This window comes from Serinus canaria, chromosome 10 (assembly GCF_022539315.1).
Source record: "Serinus canaria isolate serCan28SL12 chromosome 10, serCan2020, whole genome shotgun sequence".
NCBI classification, from domain to species: domain Eukaryota; kingdom Metazoa; phylum Chordata; class Aves; order Passeriformes; family Fringillidae; genus Serinus; species Serinus canaria.
Genome location: NC_066324.1, coordinates 15246331 through 15268189, shown reverse-complemented (window position 1 = coordinate 15268189; position 21859 = coordinate 15246331). Strand labels below are relative to the sequence as shown.

General features: G+C 42.0%; 2 protein-coding genes across 7 annotated transcripts in view; one reads left to right on the top strand and one right to left on the bottom strand.

Moving 5' to 3' along the window:
* The window catches only part of MTMR10 (myotubularin related protein 10), a 35793-nt gene extending 31054 nt beyond the window's left edge, over positions 1-4739 (top strand). For all 4 annotated transcript variants that reach the window (XM_009089860.3, XM_030228350.2, XM_018913772.3 and 1 more), the window contains one exon: positions 405-4739. In XM_009089860.3, coding sequence (XP_009088108.2) covers positions 405-1004 — 600 coding nt within the window. In that variant the 3' untranslated portion in view covers positions 1005-4739. The remainder of the gene's footprint in view (positions 1-404) is intronic.
* Positions 4444-20846, bottom strand: FAN1 (FANCD2 and FANCI associated nuclease 1). Of its 3 annotated transcripts, XM_050978329.1 has the most exons (14): positions 20781-20846; positions 18477-19907; positions 16175-16315; positions 14786-14981; positions 14237-14470; positions 13651-13782; positions 12434-12542; positions 11606-11725; positions 11016-11180; positions 9976-10144; positions 8064-8167; positions 7102-7296; positions 6571-6699; positions 4444-5788 (listed from the first exon to the last, which is right to left on the bottom strand). In XM_050978329.1, exons 2-14 carry the CDS (start codon positions 19783-19785, stop codon positions 5651-5653), a joined length of 3141 nt encoding a protein of 1046 aa, XP_050834286.1. In that variant the 5' UTR covers positions 19786-19907; positions 20781-20846; the 3' UTR covers positions 4444-5650. The 3 variants fall into 3 exon arrangements, with proteins under 3 accessions (XP_050834286.1, XP_050834287.1, XP_050834288.1); XM_050978330.1 differs by lacking the exon at positions 11016-11180; XM_050978331.1 differs by lacking the exon at positions 14237-14470.
* Between the last annotated feature and the right edge of the window lie 1013 nt (positions 20847-21859).

Genomic DNA, 21859 nt, shown 5'->3' with positions numbered 1-21859 from the left:
CTTTGTCTTGGCTTCCCAGCCTAAAGAAATTATTTTCTGGAGAAGAAGCAATGTAAATTGTTGAGCCTCATGTTTTAGGACACTCTCTGATGTGGCTGAGTTACTGCCAACATTTGCATTATTTCACCTTTGGAAAAGTGATGACAGGCCACTTTTTCCCTTGGGGTTGTCAGTATTTTCAGTAAATACTGCTTATAAGTCAATCATTTGTTGCTACAAAAAACCATATGTATTTCTTTTTAAAGGCCACAGTTTGCCCTGTGAGCCCTGCAGCAGTGACTCAGAAGCTCAGAACTATTTAAAGGTCACAGCATTTGTCTGGATGATGCACCCTGGCAGTTCAGGGAAATTTGCTATTACAATGAACGTAGAACTGGAAAATTACCAGTATTTATTTTCTGCAGAAAAACTACAGCTCCACATTGCGAGGTGTCCCCCCAGCAATAAAGAACGGAATCATCGGTGAGCAGGAGTTCCTTCCAAGAAGAAACTCTCTGATACTAAAATTGAAGCCGGAGTTTTTCCACTCAGCAGAGGGGCAGAGCCACAGTATGGAGCAGTACTTCAGAGACTGGTTTGCAAAGCCCGTCGATTTGCACGGCGTCATTCTGCCCCATCTCTCTGGAACACAAATAAAACTGTGGAAGCTCTGCTACTTCCGCTGGGTTCCCGAGGCCCAGATCAACCACGGCGGCTCCATCACCGCTTTCCACAGAGCTTCTCTGCTGGCAGACGAGGTGGACATGTTAAACCGCAGCCTGCGGCAGTACAAGAGCAACTCCTCCTTGCAAGGCCACTGCTCAGAACTGGATCAAAGCAGGATGTACTTCAGAGCAAATGGTTTAAATGACACCTCAGGCACCCCAGACTTTCTCTCCTCCTCATTCCCATTTTCTCCTGTAGGGAACCTATGCAGACGGAGCATTTTGGGAACACCTTTAAGCAAATTTTTAAGTGGTGCCAAAATCTGGCTATCCACTGAGACGCTCGCAAATGAAGACTGAGGTGATGTGGAGGTTTAAAGGTTTGGGGAGAATACAGCATATCAATTTTGTCTTTTCTAACTTAACACTGCTAAATGCGGCATTGAAAGCTGTAATAATTTTTATATACAAACATTACGTAAGATTTGCACAAATATTTAAAAGCAAGGCAAGTCATGCTTCAAATCGCACAATGTTGTCTTCAGTAGTTCTCATCTGCTGGGGCTTCTGCTCCCTAATTCCTCCTGTTCTTGGGGCTTTGGCATAGGTAGAGCATTTCATTAGCTAACTGAAAGGCTTGGTGTGGTCGTTAGTGAGGGTTCTGCTTGAAATAACCTTTGTTTTCCCAGATAGTGACCGAAGTGACCCTTTGATAAAACAGCTTGGAAAGCCAAAGTAGTGCAGTGGAGATGAAGTGACAGCTGAAATCTGGGATATACTATTTTATCAGACTGCCTCTTCAGGAGTAATACTTACTTGCATAGATACAAACATACTAATGTTCCATGACTGATCACCCTGCATTGTGCTAATGCAGTGTATCCATGGAAGGGCTTGTTTCCTTTTCTTTCTCGTCCCAAAATGTGTTCATTAACAATTAGTCAGATCTGTGCTCTTTGTCATGAGCTTGACTTTAGACTATAGAAACCCACATCAGGACAATGCACTGTTAACCTTAAAACTTTTACTGTAGATATGATATTGTAGTAGCTTTAGAAGTGCCTTTAATTGGGAGGAAACAGTAGCAGGATTACTCTAATGCAGCTGACACCCCCTCCTCCCCACCAAATTTTTAAAACAGGCTGTTGTGGCAAGTTCACGTTCCATCCCCCACTTCCCCCTCTCCATTTCTGGAAACAACAGGCATCCAGAAGAAGCAGCAGGTGTTCCCTCTTTAAAGTTAAGCTTGTTTGTAAGTCCCACAAGACCCTCACCTTTTTATAAGAGCACCTCAACTACTCAGCATTATATCCCTGCACAGATCCCGATCCCTGCCATCCCTCTCCTCATTTTTTTGCAGGATGAAGTAGCTTTCAGCAGAACTCATACCTGAGCCCTGCTGGCTTCCAGAAAGCAGCACTGGCTCCTCATTGCCACTTCCACAAGGGGTGCAGGTGCTGCAAGGAGAGCAGTGAGTGGTGCCTTCTTTCTGCAGACTGAATATCCATAGGGACAGTGCAATGAACAAGCACTGCCTGAGGGAATTACATCCAACAGCCTCCTTCCTTCTGCTTAATGCAGCAGCCTCCTCATTGTTCTGAAATCTTTTTAAATGATGCCTCTCCCTGGATGTGCCACAGAAGTACTCACAGGGAGAAAGGCAGGATTGGGAAGAATTCCAGAAGGTTGGAGAAATAGTGATGTGTCATTCTCATAAGTTAAGGCTCCTGTCAGCTGCCTTCTCTGAACAGCAAGGCTGTATTTTGTACTAAATTATTTCTGTATAAACACCAGTGCTGTTGAACTGACACTGAGCCTCTATCTAGGTATTGCCTCACCAGTTTAGGGCACCAAAGGCCTTATACAGTGGACTCATAGGTGTCCTCAGTTTTCTCAGTGGGGAAAAAAGAAAGCTGCAGGACAGGAATATGCAGTGTATTCAAGTTTTAAAAAAAGGGGAGGGGATAGGATTTGGAGATCTTTCTTTGTAAACCCAAACTGATCTTCAGCACAGCCTAAATCACAAAGTGGGGTTTGGCTCCCAGGCTGGTCTCTGACCTCCAAGGCTGTGCTTTGCTAGCACTGCTGGGGTTGGAGAGGGAAGCAAGGCAGGGCCAGTGCAAAGGTGAACAATGTCAGGGGAGGGGGCTTCCTTTTTTACCTTGGCAAACTTCCAAACCCATTCCTATGCAAAGAAGCTGTTGTGTGTGTGCTGTACACGTGGGTAGGCACGGGCTGTTGTGACACAATGCCAGGGCTTCTGGGCAACTGTTTGTGAGGAAAAAACGTGTATTCACCTCAATTGCCTAACTATGCTGCAAGATGAGCTGAGCATGTTAAATGGTCCACAAACCAGTTGTGTTTATTTCCAAGCTTGCTGGAGTAGTCATCTCACTTGTTCATTGTTCAAACGTTTGTTTTAGTTTGCTTTTGCCATTCCTCTTTTCCCATTAGCTTACTGCTTTCCCTGGCCTGATACTTGACATAAAGACCTCAACCTGTGTGCTTAGTGTCTTTTGGTACCAGTTTTGTTTTTCTTTTAAAATGACAGTTAAAACTATAATGTCTTTTTTTCTTCTTTCCTTAAAAGTATAACTTCTTGGGATTAAAGGTACCAAAAATGTGTAAATAAATTACTCCACAAAAGCAGCTGGTGGAATTAAAAAATGCTTAGGCTAGTACCCTTTGGGGGGAAATGAGTACTATATTTAAACAGAATTGTCTTTTATAAGGAGATTTCAGACATTTTTACATTTCAGTTCTAAGATGTGTACAGATGCTGCAGAGGGACTTTGTATTTTATATATATAGCATGAGAGAGGGTAAAAAATAATATGCCTTTATAATAAACAAAACCTGTCGAAATATCTATTTGCCAAACAGAATTAAAAAGAATTTCTTTACCATTCCAAAAAGGGAGTTAGGTAAGCAGAGGCTGAGAGGGGGCGCCTTCTCTAGGGAGGAAGGGAAGGGCTCCACCTTTCCCTAGGCTTGAAGGCAAGGCTCTGCTTCCTTGCTGAGGATCTGAGCAGCTGCTGTGCCTGTGGATGCTGCTGCTTCCTCTGAGTTCAACAGCTCAATACTTTCAGATTCAGTTTTGAAGGACAGGTACCAAGTGTTGATTTTGAAATATTCTCCACTCTGCACAGTTGCCTTATCATGTCAGTAGGGACTGTTCTGAATATCTTTAATAACTTTCAAAAGCAATTTTGGGGTGTGAGTATGTATCTTACTTCTGTGTACAGAATACTGACATGCAAGTGTGTATATATATGTCTGTGTATATATATGTACACATATTTTCAAATTTTCATTTCTGTTCACCATTTAAAGAAACATACTGTTAAATGCCATCTTTGTGTTGCAAGAGTAGAAAACCTACCCAGCAGCTCATCCTTTTGTGTTTGTAGAAAATGTGCATTCCTGCAGCTGTTCCTGGCTGAGTCACGACTTTGTACCACACAGGGGGAGCTCTGCAGCTGCTGCTGCAGCTGCTGGGCCCCAGTGCAGGGCTGGGGCTGCAGTGGCACCTCAGCCTGCAGGCACTGGGAACTGTTTGTGTGTGTCTGCCCAGGCTGCACGTGTGCTTCATGTGCACCTGCCTGCAATACCACTCTGATAATTAACTGCCTTGTGTCTCAATGAAAATGTAGCAAGCTGGGCAAACCTTTTGGCTTATTCTCAGATGGAAATATATTAAAACCAAAAAAATTCTAACATGTATTTAAGCAAAGGACGAAATCTTAAATTTGCCTCTAACCAAGAGACAGAAATTTGTACCTCAAATTGCTCTAGGCAGTAGGTTTCTAATGCTGTTGCTGTGATGGTTTAGAGTTCACTATTTCAACTGAAACTAAAACCTTTGTGCCTGATAATGATTTACTGAGTAGCAGTGGCAGGAAGATTATAAAATCCTGATGCTGAGTTGTGAATGTGAAGTAAATTAGAGTCAATAAAAGTTCGTATCTTTCCACAGTGAACTTCAGGTGGTTTTCTTTCCCTTCTAACAAAAAAAATTGTGTGTGTTGTTTTTTCCAAGAATAGCATGGACACTGTGCTATAGAAAGATGATTAATAAAAATGATGTGCAAATTATTATATTTCTTGCTATATTCTATTATAGTGTCTGCAGTTTGCATGGTGATCAGAATTTCTCATAGCAGGGAACTTAACTCAGTATGAGAGTGAAGGCTCCAGAGAAAAGATGTTGGCTGTGTGTTAAAATTAAGAGAAACCCAGGGGATTTTGGTGTCTTAAAAGGGAATTCATCTTTTTAGTTCCAATTGACTGACATACTTCTGAATGAGCAAACACATCAATTTCTGTGGGGCAGAACTGAGTGTGGTCATCTTGGCACTGACCAACTCGTGTCTACTACCAGAAGTATTTCCCTTTATACAGGTAATACAGATACAACAGAAGGGGCTGTTAAATAAATTATCCTTTCATACATTAGAACAGCATTAATGCTTTATGCCCTGCTCTCTGCCACCTGTATCCGTTTATGTACAAGTGCAAAATTCAAATACATGATGGTAAGTGGGGACAGGCAGAGAACACACTGGAGCTGACAATCCTGGCAAGGGGCTGAACTCACACCTTGAAAGGAGCCTTGCCCAACATAATGAATTTAGGGCACAAGGGCACCAAGCAAATGAGCAGGACCTGATGGCCCAGTTTCTGTATTGTAGAGATGTTCTCAGGATGTACCAGTGTGAAGGCAGCTCTTCCTCCTCACTGGGCAAACACAGATCACCTCAGAGAGTAAATCAGGAATTGTGGAGAGAAGGGAAGGACTCTCCTCTCCTGAATACAAAGTGACATGCAGTAAATCGTACTGACAGTTTTCTCAAATTACATTTTAGAATGTTTTGTGCTAAAAAGGACTATGGTAATGTTCTAAGAACCCAGAATTTTAGAAGAAACTATTTTTATTAAGCAGCAGCCATTGGAGTGTGCTACCCATTCCTTTAGGAACACCCGATTTCCCCACAAGATCCAACCTCTCAGCTGAGGCGTTTGCTCTTGCCTCCAACGTCCTGCACGTGACAAACCTCCACTGCAGCCCCCAGCTGGTGCAGCTCACTCAGCCACAGCATCTGCTTGGGAGACAGGCGGTCGTTGGGGCCCTTCACCTCCACCAGCTACAAGGAAAGGGGCATGGTTACAAGCGTGTCCCTGCAGGAACTGGAGGATCAGTAGCTCCCACACAATAAGTATTTTTCAACAGCTGTTAATTGCAACAAAAGTAATAGATTTTAGCACAATAGAAGGTCCAGTGGGTGCTGAATTATTACCCCATATTTCAAAACTGAACCATAAGAGAATGAAATTTTATATAGTAAATGTCCACCAAAACACAAAGAGAAGCCCTGGTGAATGAAGATCTCTCATACTGCAAAATCAATTGTCTGCACCCTCACCTGTTCCAGCTGATACTGACAGCAACTTATTCAGGTGCTCTAGAGAACTAATTTCTGCTATTCATCTCTGCATCATAAACACATAACAAGCTGCTCCAACAGATGAAATGTCCAGTAGTATTCTGGTAGCTATTCACCACCATGGAGGGCACTATCAGTGACTGTTTACTCAATTTCTGTAGCACACACAGACACAGTTGCTGTAGACTCAAATAGTGCAGATTTTGTCTAAGTGGTGCCAGTAGAACTCCTAGCTAACAACAGTCAAGGTGTGGCTGACTGTAACAGGTGCTTTAGATTACGATTAATCAAAGACCTTTTCTACACCAGTGCTGAAGTGTCTGCTCCCTAGGCCCACTGGAGGAGCAGATAATCACCCAGTGCTCTGTGGGGGCAGGGCAGCCGAGTGCAGGTAGGAAATCACCGTTTGTGTGGGCTGACAAGGGCAGGGTTTTACAGGAGGGAAGGCAGCTGAGCACTGGGTACTGCTGCTCCCCACACACCTTGAAGTGCCGGCTGTGGGAGCGCCACACGAGCAGGTCGGGCAGGCCTCCCCGGCAGTGCCGCAGGTCCCTGGAAAGCCGCCGGAAAACACCGCTAAGGAACCTTCCTCCAAGGCAAGAGACCAGGCTCTGCAAGAGAGGGTTTGCTCGTTGGTTTGGGATGGTTTTAATTTCCTGCAGAACCATTTCCCAGCCCTCACAAGAACACTGTTGCAAGAACACTGCATGGCCCACCTCAGCTCTTTGTTCATTCTCAGGAAACGTAACAAGAAACGCAAGTAGATATTTCTTACATCAATTTTCCTGCTGTGTTCTCAGCTACTGTTACAGGAAAAGTGACCATATGAGAAAATTGTAACACTACCAGTGCAGGGACTTCAGCACAATAATCCCTAATTCCAATTCCTCCCTCCCACCACTCTCCATCTGCCACGGCTCAGTGCCTCAATACACCCTGTGAGCACACTGGGGCCATGTGTAATTGAATGTCAAGCCTAACTGGAGTGCCCATGCTGGGCAGCAGCCACTTACCTGGACTTGCTGGAGGGAAGTAAAACGTTCCCAGTTAACCAGGGCTGCTGCTTTTCCCTCCTGAGTGGTCCAGACGTCAGCAACCAGCTCTGCCAGCATCTCTGAGGAAGCTGTGTGAAGCTGCTGGAGTCTGGCCTCAATGACAGCCCTCCTGTTCTCATAGAAGCTGTCAGTGTATAAATCCAGGGGGGATGTCTGGATGAAAAGGTAAATCCAGCTCTCAGGAACTGCCACTACAGCAGCTGTTCCCAGAATGACAATGTGCTACTTCATATTTTTCTTAACTACAAAGTCAATCAAACATTGAGCTGATTTATCTAGAACATGACCACCATATAAATATTTATTAAATGGCAAAAAAAAATGCATATGTTTTAACACCCAGTGCCAGTACAACAAACACTGGCCACATCTTGGCCTCTGCTCTGCAGTTTTGAACTCTAGACAGAGGTTTCCTTTAACAGACAAAGAATCCTGTGCACTCCCAGCACTCTGAGCAGTAGGGTTCCAGGTGGATCTGGGATCGGAATCAAGACTGCTCAGGCACAGTGAGCAGTGTGAGGTGAGATAACAAAGCCGTGACGAAGCCGGGGCGGATCCTCCAGCGGCCGCAGGAAGAGCCCCCGGCCAGCGCTGAACGCTCGGTGTGAAAAGCCCCTGCAGCAATTCAGCTTTGGCGCTGCTGAGCAGGGAGGGCCCAGAGCCATTCTCAAAAGCAAATGCAGAGTGCTTAGGAAACAGCTCTACACAAACGGCTGCCACACATAATCCCACAAAATACAGCCTAGGGATGAGCCAATAAACCAAGTATAGCAAATAATAAAATGAGGGAAACACCAAGATCTGCCTGGAAAGTCCCTCAGAATAAAATGTTAATCTAGTCCCAAATAAGATTTAAACATGGTTACTGAGTCTACAGCAACGGGAAAATAAATTAACTAAAGAAAGCCTTTCAAAATTACCTGATAGGAATTTCTGAAGACATCAGGTATGTCATCCATGTAAATGATATCCCACATTAGAATCCCATACAGAGTAATAAAGGTTGAGCCTTCCCCATGAATACCTAAAAGGCAGAGTTTAATAAAAATGGAAACATTAATTTCTACAGCAATGTCATATGAAGAGGTACTGAACCATCATGACCCAAAGCAGAAATATGCCACGTTCAGGTTCATGGCCAGCTGCAAATGCAGCTCATGTATGACTATATATATATATATATATATATATATATATATATATATATATGTATGTGTATATGTACATGTATGTATATGTATATGTACATGTACATGTATTTGTACATGTGTGTATATGTATATGTACATCTATATGTATATGTATATGTATGTACATGTATATGTATATGTATGTACATGTACATGTATTTGTACATGTATGTATACGTATATGTATTTGTATGTGTATGTATATGGATATGTGCGTGTACATGTATGTATAAGTATATGTATACATACGCGTATACATACATACATACATATGTACATGTATGTGTATGTATATGTACATGTACATGTATGTATAGGTATATGTATATGTACATGTACATGTATATGTAGGTATGTATATATGTACATGTATGTATATGTATATGTGCATGTACATGTATATGTATGCAAACCCAAGGAACCAGTTCTCCACTGCGAAGGTGATGAAGCACTGGCACAGGCTGCCCAGGCTGTGGGCTCACCCTCCCTGGGATACTCTAAAGCAGGACATGGTCTGGAGAGGTGGCTTTTGAGCTGAGGTTGGACAAGGTGACCCCCAGAGCACCCTCAGCCACTCTGTGATGTGTGTTTGTTATTAGTCTGCTAGCACAGTATATAATCTATAGCAGTAATGTCACCTGTCACACATACAGACCCCAGAATATGTATGTTGTTATATACCATATAATTGACTGTATGTGCAGTATACATGCAGGATACCTCACAGATAGGAGAGAGAGCATGTGAGTGTTGGGGTGTGTGCATGGAGCTGGGATGGGCATTCTGGATCATCATCTCAGTACTCTTTTGGCCACTGTGTGCTCCAACCTGTACTGAACCAAGAAGACCAATAGTGAGTGGGTGGGAGTGAGGAACTGAATGGGGATTTCAGCACAATTCTCCCAAATTCTAAATATTGTTCCCTTCCTCTTTACCTTTTTCTGATGTGGCCACTTTTGCTTCAACAGTATTATCAACAAAATTAAACTATATTAAAATATATATTTTATAGAAAGGCACAAATTTTATCTTCAAAAGTAACTTGCCTACCTTTTTGTATTTTGCTTTTTTCCCTGTAAAACAGACCTATATATTCTTACTAGTTGATGGCTTTTCATAGCTCCTAAATTGTAAAAATACATTAAATGCTACTAATAGAGCCTTTTCAAAAAGTCCTGCAGTGTTTGTGCTATTGGTATATACTGTTCTCATGGACATCTAGTACCAAGAATCAGTGGAGGTTTGCACTTCCTTAGTGGCACTCCCTTAAATGATAATGCTAGCATTTTACCATAAATTGTTTCACCCTTAGCTGTTCAACAGTGAGGAAGGCAAAGTATGTGAGCTTCTGTGCAGATGAAGAAAAAACACGGGGGTTTTTCCTAATACATTTCAAAACCACCTTTGGTAAATGAAGGCAGCAAATCATCAAAGCAGGTCAGGTTGAAAATACATGTTAGAGCACTTTGTAAGGAAGTGATGTATTAGAGGTGCTTGAGAAGGAAACAGAATCACCCTAAATTCTGGTCTAATGAAATCACCTAAAACTGGTCTATTAATTAAACTGATTAGTAAATAGTTTCTTTACTTACTCCCACAGTTATTTTACTGCAAAATATCCCCAAACCAACAGCACTGTTACCCTGATCGAAACCATTCCTCCTGTAATGAGTTAATGCCAGCTCCTCAACTGAGCACATGACTGTGGATACACTGCAGTCCTGGCCTCCTTCTCCTTCACCAATATCCTCCATGAGGAACACAGATTTTCCCATTCCAGTCTGAGGACACATCTTTCCACTGATTGTAACCTGAACATATTAAAACATTTGGTTACTTTCCAGCATCACATTTAAAAAGCTTTAGCCCAAAATCCCCTTTTCAGATTTCTTAAAATCAGAACTAGATTTGTTTCCAAGAATTAACTGAATAAAATTTAACCTGTCATTCCTGTGAAATCATCCTCTTTAGATTTTATAAACTGGCACATTTTTAAGAAAACAAACATCTAGCAAAAATTCTGGGCATATGGGAATGTAGCCTTTCTATATGCAGGACCAGGAGCAAAACCACAGAAAACTGAGGAGACAAACTTGGGCAGAGACAAAGAAGGGCTGCAGGGAGACATGAGGTGAGGAGGCTGAGAGAGGAAGTGAGACTCTGCTCTGATTTTGCCCAGACAGAATTATCTTTATAATAGTGTAAAAGGATAGATTTTTTTTTTTAATCCATTCTAACATGATGAAAGTACCCCACACTGAATATCTGCATAACACATATTTAGAGAGCATAACTTCCAAAGGTTCCTAAAAGAACAGTGGCATCTTTTTTAATGTTGTCAACATTAATCTAATGCTGACAACATGCTACGGTTACTATTACTTTTTCTAGCACACGGAATGCTTGGCCTGCAGCCACCAGAGGCAATGAACTGATCTGATCAGACTCTTCAGCCAGAAAGGCTCTGAGGGCATTACTGATAAATAAGTGGAGTTTATGGATGATCACATCCACAACAAATATAAAGCAATGCAAATTAAATCAGTGTACAGCTGACTGACTTCAGCTAAGAAGGTGACCAATGCAGAAGTATTTGATTACAAGAGGCTTTGTTTTAGATTCCCAGATTACTTTTCCTTGTGTGAAGCAAAAGAGCTCAGGAGCTGCTGCTCCCCTGCTTACGTGAGCGACGTCGTGCACGGTGAGGAGGGGCAGGTCCTGCAGCAGGCCCTGGAGCTGCCTGCAGCTGGGCGAGTCCCTGATGCGCAGGGCGCGCTGGCACAGGGACAGGCGGTGCCCGGTGCGCACGGCCGCGTCTGCCAGCCCCCTCCGGATGCAGCCCACGGCCTGGCAAACAAAGGGCACAAACAACAGCTCACTGACACCTCTGCACCCAGCCCCTCTGCTCAGGAGCAACTGAGTCAAGCACAAATGTGTGAGTGTAAGAACGAGCCGGCAGGACAGGGCCAGCTTGCTAAGTGAGCAGTCAAGTTCTAACCAATGAATAATATTTTGCACAAGGAGGCTTCTGGATTCAAGTTTATACTAGTACAGTAAAAAAATTCCTCTCAATTTCTACTGATCAGGATAAGATTAAGGAAGTTGATTCATTTTCTTAGTTGCAACTGGTTGTCTGACCTTAGTATTCCTAAAAAATCTGCATTTTTAGGAGACTCTACTCCACTGTTCTTTCCGTAGGAAATACTTTTTAAAAATGTTTTCAGACAATGCCTGCAGTGTTTCCAGCTTTTCAGCAGCAGTTTTGGAGATACCTTCTTAGTGTTTTTCAAGTGCTGATGTAAATTCAGAGCCAGCCGATCCCACCATCTCCCTCTGCTGTCAGCACAATACACATCCTGGGCCAGGAGGCTCTGCAGCTGCTGCACTGCTTCCTGTAGCAATGGGATTGCACCTTTATTAATTGGGCTACAAAACCAAGGTCAAGTTAGCTTCTCACTTTTCCTTCCAGTTAATGAATAGTACAGAAACTTTGTCTCTGGACAACCCAAACCTACTTTTTACTCCACTACCCAAAATACACATTTCAGATCCATATGTGTAGCTTAAAAACTCTAGAATAAAGATATTTTTATGTAACCTTTAAGATTAACTGCAAAAATACAGCATTTTTATCCTTATTGTATATGAAAAATATCTTAAGTATGAGGTGACTTCACCTTGCAGAGGTGAAGTCTTTTTCAAATTAATCTGATTTACTTTAACATGTAAGTCAGAGGCCTTTGGAGATGCTGATTCCCTAAGGAAGGGATAGGGATTTCTAGAAGACTTCTCTTTCAAGATTTTTCTTATTTAAAAGCAATAGTCAAATCTAGAGAAACACAGGTATCTTTAAATAATGAAACAAGCATATCTCAGCAATAGCTTTATGGTGTATTACATATGGTAAATCTTCAAAGCATGATCAGAAATTTAAAACTTTCTAAAGCAGCACAAAAAGGGGGCGCTTTTCCCTTAAAATAACTTGTTACTAGAACTGTAGCAAGTACTGGCAAACATTAACAGCATTTTCCAGCCACTTTAGAAATGTCAATTCATGTACAAAAATTAAGCACATATTTCCATTCACCTCACCACTTTACCTTATACTTGTGAAGTCTCTGCAGAATTTCAACTCCTTGAGAAAGGATTCTGGTGTACACCCAGCCAACTGTGAAACGTCGCAGGTAATCAGGTAAAGTTCTGTGATAGCTGAAAAATAAGAGCAGTTCAGATCAATTGCCTGATGTCAGTTTTACTAAGAATACTTATACCTAAAGCATTTGCCAAACTAAATGCTTTCTATATCCAAATTGATCTGAAATGAGTATCCCAGCTGCAAAGTCAAGAACCCAAAGGTAAGGCAATAGTTTGGCTTAGGGAGCAAGTGCAAACTGCATTTGCACAGCATATTTTCATTTCAACACCAGTAGAATTATCAGTTAATCAGTTTTAAAACAGACACAGAACAGCAACTTACTACATCATATTGTGTTACCACCTCATTCTCATAAGTCAGCAGTTCCACTTCAAAAACAAAGCTGAACAAAAGAAAAGCACTCGAACAGGAATTTCCTGCCATAAAAGAAGATCAGCATCTTTTCAGTAGGCACCTCTGTATTTCAGGACTTGAATACAGGGGTGAGACTTGAAAAGTCTCTTGAATGTCTTTTTAAAATCAAAAAATATTTTTCCACTGTCTTCAATGTAAAATGGAGCAGACCTCCAAATGACCCTCTATGAATATTATTGTAAATCAGTTGCCATGGAATTGGATATAATGCTAAACGTTAAGGCTTTAACTTGTGGTGTATCATTAAGCCAGAAAACAAAATAACTAAAAGAAAAACTGATGAAGAACATTTCAAACCCAATAAATGTTATTTCAGGTCTCAGATATTCAGTAACATTTCCTGAGCAACACCAACTTGGAAATCTAAAGACATTAATAACCCCATAACATTTGCAACATCTTTTGTTCACAGTCAATTTTAATTTCTGCTTATTGCCATTTGTTTGAAAGCCATTTAAAAAAAAACTATGACAAGGGAAAAATAAGGCTCTCATTCTCCTGCACTGGCACCTAGAACAGAACTGTTTTAGTGCTATATCCATGCCTACCAACTCTTTCCAGAGTTTATAAAAAAGGTCTTTTCATATTGTAACTTAAAAGCTAAACAATCAGGAAGTTCTAAGCTTTCAAGAGCATTAAAGTCTCTTGCTTTATCAGGTTTAAATAACACCCCTAGTTGATAAGCCTCTCTCCAAAGGAAAAGTACCCAAGGTAAGATAAAACACTTTCCAGTTTCCAGTTCAGTACCTCAGAGAGGGGTGATTCTTCAGTTCACTCCAGGTTTCTTTAGCATACAAATAGAGATTATTAGCTTCTTCCCAGTTCCCATTTACCATTGCAGCAGCTATATCATTTGACAGATGAACAGCAGTTGCATACCTGTGGTAAAAATCCACAACTTTATTACACTTGCAAAGCATCTACAGTTGAAAGAAGTAAATTCTTTCCCTTAAAGTCTCTAAAGACATTGAACCATGCAACCATCTTTATTCTTAATCTTGTAGGATGATTAGCAGAGTTTAAACTAGCAGGGAACATTATGTTTAAATTTACTTAACACTAGAGAGTATAATTTTTTTAGCTCAGAATCAGCACAGCAAATGAAGAAACAGCTTTCATCACATGATCACGAAGCAAATAAATAAGCTATTTTGTTCCAAAATGCAAGCCACTGTGATTTACAAGTCCTACCTCAATACAAAAATGTACTTAAAATAATTCTACATATTTACATCTGGAGTTATACATTTGAATTCTTATTTGCCTGCACAAGTGCTGCAGTAAATCTCTTCTAGAAGTGAACAGATTTCCAAGTTGCCAAAGCCCTCCCTACCTGATGAGATCCTCTCTGTCCTGGAAGACCTGTGTTTTCCTGTTTACTGTGTAACTGGGGAACACCATATGCCCCATGTTTGCCCTAAGGACTGTGGAGAGCAGGCCCTGACCAGCACTGCCAGCTTCCTCCTCCTCCAGCGACTCAGGCAGTGCAAACAGCAGCAGGATTCGGGAAAAGACAGCTCGAGCATCTCTACAGACCCTGACACATTTTCCAGCCAGGTCCTTCACCCTGGAAGGACAAATAAAAATGTTTTAACATGGTTTTTACCTCAATTTGTAAAAACTAAAACATACTGAATGAAGTATGAGAATAATTTTTTTCCAAGCCAATTAGTGCATAAACTTGATTTTCCTTGAAAGAAGCAGAGAGAGTGTGCAGTTTAGTATTTACCCTTCTCTTTGACTCACTGTGAATTGAAATGTAATGCCACCCTTTTTATTAATAAATTTAATAAATGCATTCCTCTCTTGAAAAGGCACCTAGATTTCAGTCATTTGAAGCACAACTTCCATTCACCTGCAAAATTTAGCTGTAAACATTTACCTTTTTAAAATCACCGTCCCAATACCAGCCTGACTCCTGCTGAAGATGGAACGCTGCTTCGACAGCTTCAGAAAATCATCCACGAGTTGCTGTTTCTGACCATTTGGGTTTGGCAAGTGAAAGATTTTTGCCAGTGTTTTTAGCTCAGGGGCTGAAAGCAAATCCAACCCTTCACACAGGTCTTCCAATTCAGATTCTAAAAGTAAAATTATCCACATATATTCATTGTGTTATATTATTGTGTCAAGCAGCAGCTCACAGTGCATTCATGCATCCTAGTACCAATCTAATGATTTAGATTTGATGCCCAAAAGGTAGGCTGGAAATAAAGTCCCACAGAGCAGGTATTTGTTTACTGCAGCACTGCAGGTGAGGGGGATTTCTCCACCTCTGCCAAGTGCTGTGGTATATTTATACAGTAAGTGTTGCTCAGTGTTACTCTGTCACTATAACATCATCACACAGGTGTCACAACTAATTTACATGGTATGATCTAATGGTTATTAGACAGTTCTTTTGCACTGCACTTGCACCTCCCCAATGCAGGGCTCCTCAGGGGTCTTTGATGAAGACTTCCAAAGTCTTCTTTGCATCTGAACTTCTCACCTTTGGTTTTGGAGCATGCAGGTTACTGTGTTCCTTGGTCTGTCTGGTCCTAACCTGGCTTTACATTTACCAATTTCTCATTACCTATACTTATCTATCTCTAAAGCTATCCACCTGGTGAGTTTTTTCCTTCTTTTTTGTCTATTTAGCATTAAGCAACTAGTTAACCATATACTCCATTACATTGTATAGAAGTTATTTATATCAGGTTATATAGGTATAAAAGTTATGATTTGGATTCTATAGGTATATAAAGCTGTGATTCAGGTTATAGTGGTATAAAGGTTATGCTTCAGGTTATATTGATATCAGGTTATATACATATATCACATTATATTGATATAACATAAACTCAAGCTATATAAGCACCTTGTAACTTTGACCTAAATTATAGAGGCATCAGTTTCCTCAAAAATGCATTAACAATGCCATCTGGTTTACCCTGAAATTCTTCTGCACCTTCTTCTGGACCTTTTCACAGGTCTACTTTGAAGGAAGGGAATAACCAGAAAAAGAACACCCTTTACAACTTCAAAACAACTGCAAAGATTAAGGAATTCAGTTGAGTTATAAAAAAATACTGTTCAGAAAAGCTGGTCTTCTCTATTATCTGATTTGCACTATTTGTATTTTCACAAGACCCCTCATCTACCTGAAGTCTTTATTCTACTCCTCTATTCTCTTCCCAAGGCACAGACAAGCATGTACAGCATTGATCTCTAACATGACACAACTTCACATTTTATCTGTAGTATTTTAAAGGTTGATTAATGCTGGCCTTACCTGTTTGTAGGAATTTGGCTTCAGCCAGTTCTTCAATGATTGGTGACAAATCCACACTTATCTCCCCATACTCTATTTTGTTCACCTTTAACCAGTTCAGCTTGCGTTGAAAAAGTCTCACATACAACTTCTGCCCACCAACTGCAGATGTTATTTAAAGCAGGGAAGGAAAAAAGAACAGTAAATTCTAAACACAGTACTAGGCACAATCATCACATTAACCTGAAAAACTGCTTTGATGCAGGTACTCTCTAAAACACATTTTAAATCTCAAGCAGACTTGGTAAAATACCAGACTTACCTTTCCAAGTAATTCATAAGTTCATTAGAATTTTTAAGTCTTGTGGGTGGAAGAGTATTACAACATGTTTTGCAGGTAATGTACATTACTAAAATGCCTTTTGACATGTTTACCCTTCAAGAAATATTTAGTTTTATAGAAAAAGAGATCTTCATTTTTGAACCCTGCATTTTGTGTTGGTTAAGTAGGTCTTTTTGTTTTGTTCAATAACTAAATATTTCATGCCAGAGTAAAAAAGAAGCTGCAGTCTGACAGAATAATTTCATAATCACAAAATACTTCTCTGTGCAGCATTCTTCAGGTTCTTATTTTTCCAAAGATAAGCCAAATTATACTAATACATCCACTGAAAGAAAACAATGAGAAAAAAACTCTACTATTCATTGGATTTTTATCAGGGAAGTGTTCTTTTAAAGTACCTCTTAGACTTTTTAAATACTAACAATGCTGAAATTCAACAAAATAGCTGATTAAATTTTAGCTGAAAATAGTCTAGCTATTATTACTACATTCAACAACCTTTTGAACACTTAATTCAACCCTCATTAACTTCTAAATTTTTCACCCCTGTTTGCTGCTTAACTGAAACTGATCATTAATAAAAAACACTGAAACACCTAGATATGCTTAAGAAATGGCAGATAAACATTAAATGTTTATTTAGTAATTGTCCTGTCCTTATAAGACTTCTGGAGCCTTTTCTTTAATAGAATCTTTCCAGGATCAGTTCACTGGGAGAACTACATTCAGACATATAAGCTTGTCATTCTCTCTGCTTTAACTCCTTTAAAGTCTGTTCCCAGTTTTTATCATTCTGGAGAAAGGAAAAAGGTTAACACACAGACATTCTTTCTCCCGGCCATGGAACTGAACAAACTAGGGCTGCAATAATAATTTCATAATAAGCTTCATAAACTTACACTGAGTCAGAGACAACTCACTGAAGAATGGTAGACATTTCTGCAGAAATTAATTAAATACTGGAAAATATTTATATTTAAGCAATTTCACAGTGCTAAGCAGGTGTGTGTGGGCTTTTTTGTGTTATGACAACAGAAATGGGTAGAAATTTCTCAAGTGGGACAGATAACTCATCTACCTGAACTTTTAAAGTATCCTGCCTGGTATTTCTTGAAGGCAATGACATCCATCTGCCAGTTGTCCAGGATTTGTTATCTATTGACTTAGTGCTATCCTCTCACTTCTCACAGCTCAATTGCTTCATCTTTCCTACCCTGCAAAGAGAGATTGTTTCATCTGTGACCCTCACATCCAGTGCAGACATGGATTTATCAGCACCACTTTGCAGTAATTCTTTCTGTATTCCCAACTCACACTACTGAAAGAGAAACAAGAAGCTCTCTTATCTATCAGAACAAGCTCCTGTTACTGATCAGTGTTGTTCATGTCCAGGGAACAGTGTGGAAATGGGGAAGGTGTACCCTGAGCACCTCTTTCAGTGTTTGTCAAAGTAGCCAATGCCAGCACGCACTACTGGCCTAACTGTGAGTTTATTCCTGGATCTCTGGGTGCAAACCATGTGCACCCACCGCTTGCCTCAGAGAGACAGTAGCAAGACTTTTGTTGCTTTCTTTCTTTCTATATTCCCCTTTAACTACCACAAGATAAACAAGGCGTTACCAAGCTCCAAGATGTCCCTGCTGTAATATTCTTATGGTCTGGAGTGCACCAATGGGCTCTGCAGACCCCCCACCCCAGGTTTGGCTGCTTGTGTCCATGGGCAGCTCAGATCCATGAGGATGCAAGCCAGGCTGCTGGGAGGGCTGAGTGAGGCTGTGTTCCCCCATTCCCTCAGGAGCTGTACCTAAGTACATTAGCAGAGTTTATTTTTAAAAAAGGGGTGCATCTCCTGAGAAGAAGGAGCTTCTTCCCTTAAAAATTCGTAAGTTACATGGTCAATTTATATAGTACTTCTCACATAAAACAATGTAAGAATGTTCTACAAGAGGGAATGTGAAATGTATTTAAAAAAAAAGATACCTGATAATTTGTAGAACTTGTTTATAATGTTCAAATCTTGTTCATTAAATAGTCTGACATCATCTTCATTCTGCAATACTGCTCGCAGCACTACTAAAAAATTCTGGAGGTAGTAGGGGTGACCAGGAGAGCTGGGCACAGAGAGGAACTCATCTATTTTGTCTAGAACGTCCCCAGTGGAATCCTGAGATTCTGTCTTTTCCACAGCTTCTAACAAAGTCTGGTTCATGTCATTCTTAAAGTCTTCAAGAACTTCCACAGGAAGTACCTCTGCATCATCCCTGCCAAAGCAATTTTCTGTCCCACTGCTCACTTCTGTCTTTGAAGGAGTAACCTCAGTGTGAGGCTGAGTCTCAATGTCCAAGTTACTGGTCAGCTCTGCTGAAGTATGGATGGCTAGAGATGTTTCACATGTATCAGGACTAAGTATCCCACCTTCAGAGCTGCTTTCTGCTTTGGTGCTCCTTGTACCAGATGGGAACCTTTTGTCCTCACTGTTATCAGCCAGTAATTGTACTTGAACCACATCCACAAGGTCTTCTTGATTACATTTGTTTATTTTGTTTTGAAATTCAGGTTCCCTCTTTGAAAAATGTTGTTCCTGGTGCTCTCTCTGAGAAGGCTGATTTTCTTTCTGAGAACTCTGCCCAGAATCAATCTCATCACCACCATCATCACTGGGGGCTGCAGCACTTCCACAGGCACTGTGAAAAGCTGGAGGTGAAGAGTTGATCTCTTCATACAGGATCTGTTTTCGTCCCTGCAGGCAGCGTCTTCTGGACAGCTTGGCAGACAAGCTTCCCAAGGAGACTGTTCTAACTGCTCGTGCCTGGCATTCACTGTTCACACTAAAGACTGAACTATCATTGCTAAAGTAAGGGCTAGTCTGCTGTGTTGCACTCCCTCCAGCTTTCAATAAATTACTTTTGGAAGGACTTGTTTCTAGATTTAAGAAGTTTTTTGAAAAATATGAGCTGGAATTATTGCTGAGATTTGCAGCTGGGGGACTCTTATTCCTAAAAGAATTCAGTGTAGCATCATTGGCACCAATCTCACCATGGTTTCTCTGACACGTTTCATCAATGTGCTTATTTATTCCATATCTTGGTACCAACTGCCCACACATGGGACAGCTAACTTTGGCAGGGGGAACATTGTTAAAAAAGGAAGTAATAGAGGATGATGCTGAAGGTGTAGATGGTGTTCCTGTAACTTCCACTTTTTTTGATGTTTCTTTTTTCTTCTTAATTTTACTGAGTGACAAGCTTGTTTGGGATCTTTTGATTCCTGAAGACCTAGCTTCTGCCATTACAAAACTTCACAGTGATTACATAGCCCAGACAACTCAATTCAGGCCACATTTCTTTATTCTGTAATACTTAAAAGACTTTCCTTGGCTTTTCCTTTTCCATCTGTAATCCTCTGACATGCCTTGAAATAAAAAATACATTGAATGAGTGGTCTTCCTAGGTACTAGATGCAACCAAGATGTACAGAAGAGAGGCAGAGAAGTCAAGGAATCCTTAACTTACAATGCTACTGTCCTTTAGCTTGCCTTACCACACGGGGAAGCACACCACAGGCAAGCTGAGCACTGTGGCTGCCTTTAAAAGGCTTAATAAATGGAAAGGCAATCTCAGGTTTGCATTTACATCAGCAAGTGAATCTGGAATTCAAACAGGCAAGTCCTCAAATTTTTACAGAGCAGTCAGGGTTGGAAGGCATTTCTGGAAACCATCCAGCCCAACCCCCCTGCCCAGGCAGGGCCACCTGGAGCCGGTGACACAGGAACCATCCAGGTGGGTTTGGTCTCCAGAGTGGGAGACTCCATGACCACCCCGAGCAGCTCTCCCAGTGCTCTGCCACCCTCAGTGTGCAGTTCTTCCTCATGCTGAGATGAAACTTGTGTTTTAGTTTACGGCCATTGCTCCTCGTCCTGTCGCTGGAACATTTTATCATTGTCTTTGCCACTGACAAACTATGTTCTGTGTCAAGCACCCGTTTCCAGAGCACTCTCCAGGATGTCCTGCACCACCCACCCTCACGGCTGCCGTGCCGGTGCGCCCGGGCCGAGCTCTGCCAGGGCCGGGGCCCAGGGGCAGCCGGCGGCTCCACACCGCTCCCCAGGTGCTCTGGGTGGCGGGGCCCAGGCTCCCGAGCGGTTCCCGGGCCCGCCATCCTGACGTGCCCGCCCCTCGCCGGCCCTTCCCCGCGCTGGGACCCCCTCGGCCGCCCGTGCCCCGGGTAGAGGGCCCCAGCCGGAGCCCCCACAGCCCGCCTGGCCTCCCGCCCATCCCCACGCACCGGCACCGCAGCCCCGCGCCGCTCCCGGGGCCAGGCCGCGCCCTGAGGGCCGGGCCGGGCTGGGCCGCGCTCCGCCCGCCGCCAGGCCGGAGCAATGCAGCGCCGATGGCGGCACCGCGCTCCCTCACGCACAGCGCGGCTGCTGCTAACACCCGCCGCAGATTGACAATTTCCTTATACGACAACGCGTGGGAAACAGCTGAGGTCCACAGGAGCGGGAACTAGAAGTTTATTTTTTGTTGGTGAGTTCTTTTTGATTTTTGTTCAGCAAAGGGCAAATAGTGAAATATTTTCACCCTCAGGCTTATTGTTCGTATGGACTTTGACAACAGTGCTGGTATAGATTAATCCTCTGAGTGGTAAAAATAAGCCTGAGGAGAAGGGACCTCATCCCAGCCTGTCAGTGCAGGCAGGGAGGTGCCGAGGAGGGACCAGGCCGGCTCGGGGCTGCTCAGCACTGGGACAGGCAAAGGGCAGAAACTGGGACACACAAGTGCCACCTGAGCGTGAGGAAAACTTCACTGTGCTGGTGACGGAGCGCTGGGTCAGGCTGCCCAGAGAGCTTGGAGCGTGTGGAGTCTCGCCCACAACAATCCTGCGCCCTGTGCTCCGGGATGTCCCTGCTTGAGCAGGGAGGTTGGACAAGATGACCTCACTGAGGTCCCTTCCAACCCAAACCATTCTTCAACTCAGTCTAAGTTAAAAATTTCCTAGCTCTGGGTTACCACAGGCTTAAAAATCTTTTGTGTCCTCCCCCTCTGCCAATCACAATTTCAGAATATAATTTCTATAATTTAAATGCCTGGATACATTCTCAGTTCTTCAATAAATGCAGTTCCTCCTGCTGTAGATCCAGAGCTATTACAACAGCAGATACAAAGCTCTGGGCTGAGACTGTACAGTCACAGCACATGTCAAGTATTTGACACTATTAGGTATCTGCCCACACCAAGAATCTTTCTTTTTGGAATACATCAGAGTTCTGTGGTAGAAAAGAAGAGTAAAATCTACAGAAAACTGTCTGAACATCACCTTAGAAGTTCACAAAGTATTTTAAAAGATCAACACAGAATAAAACC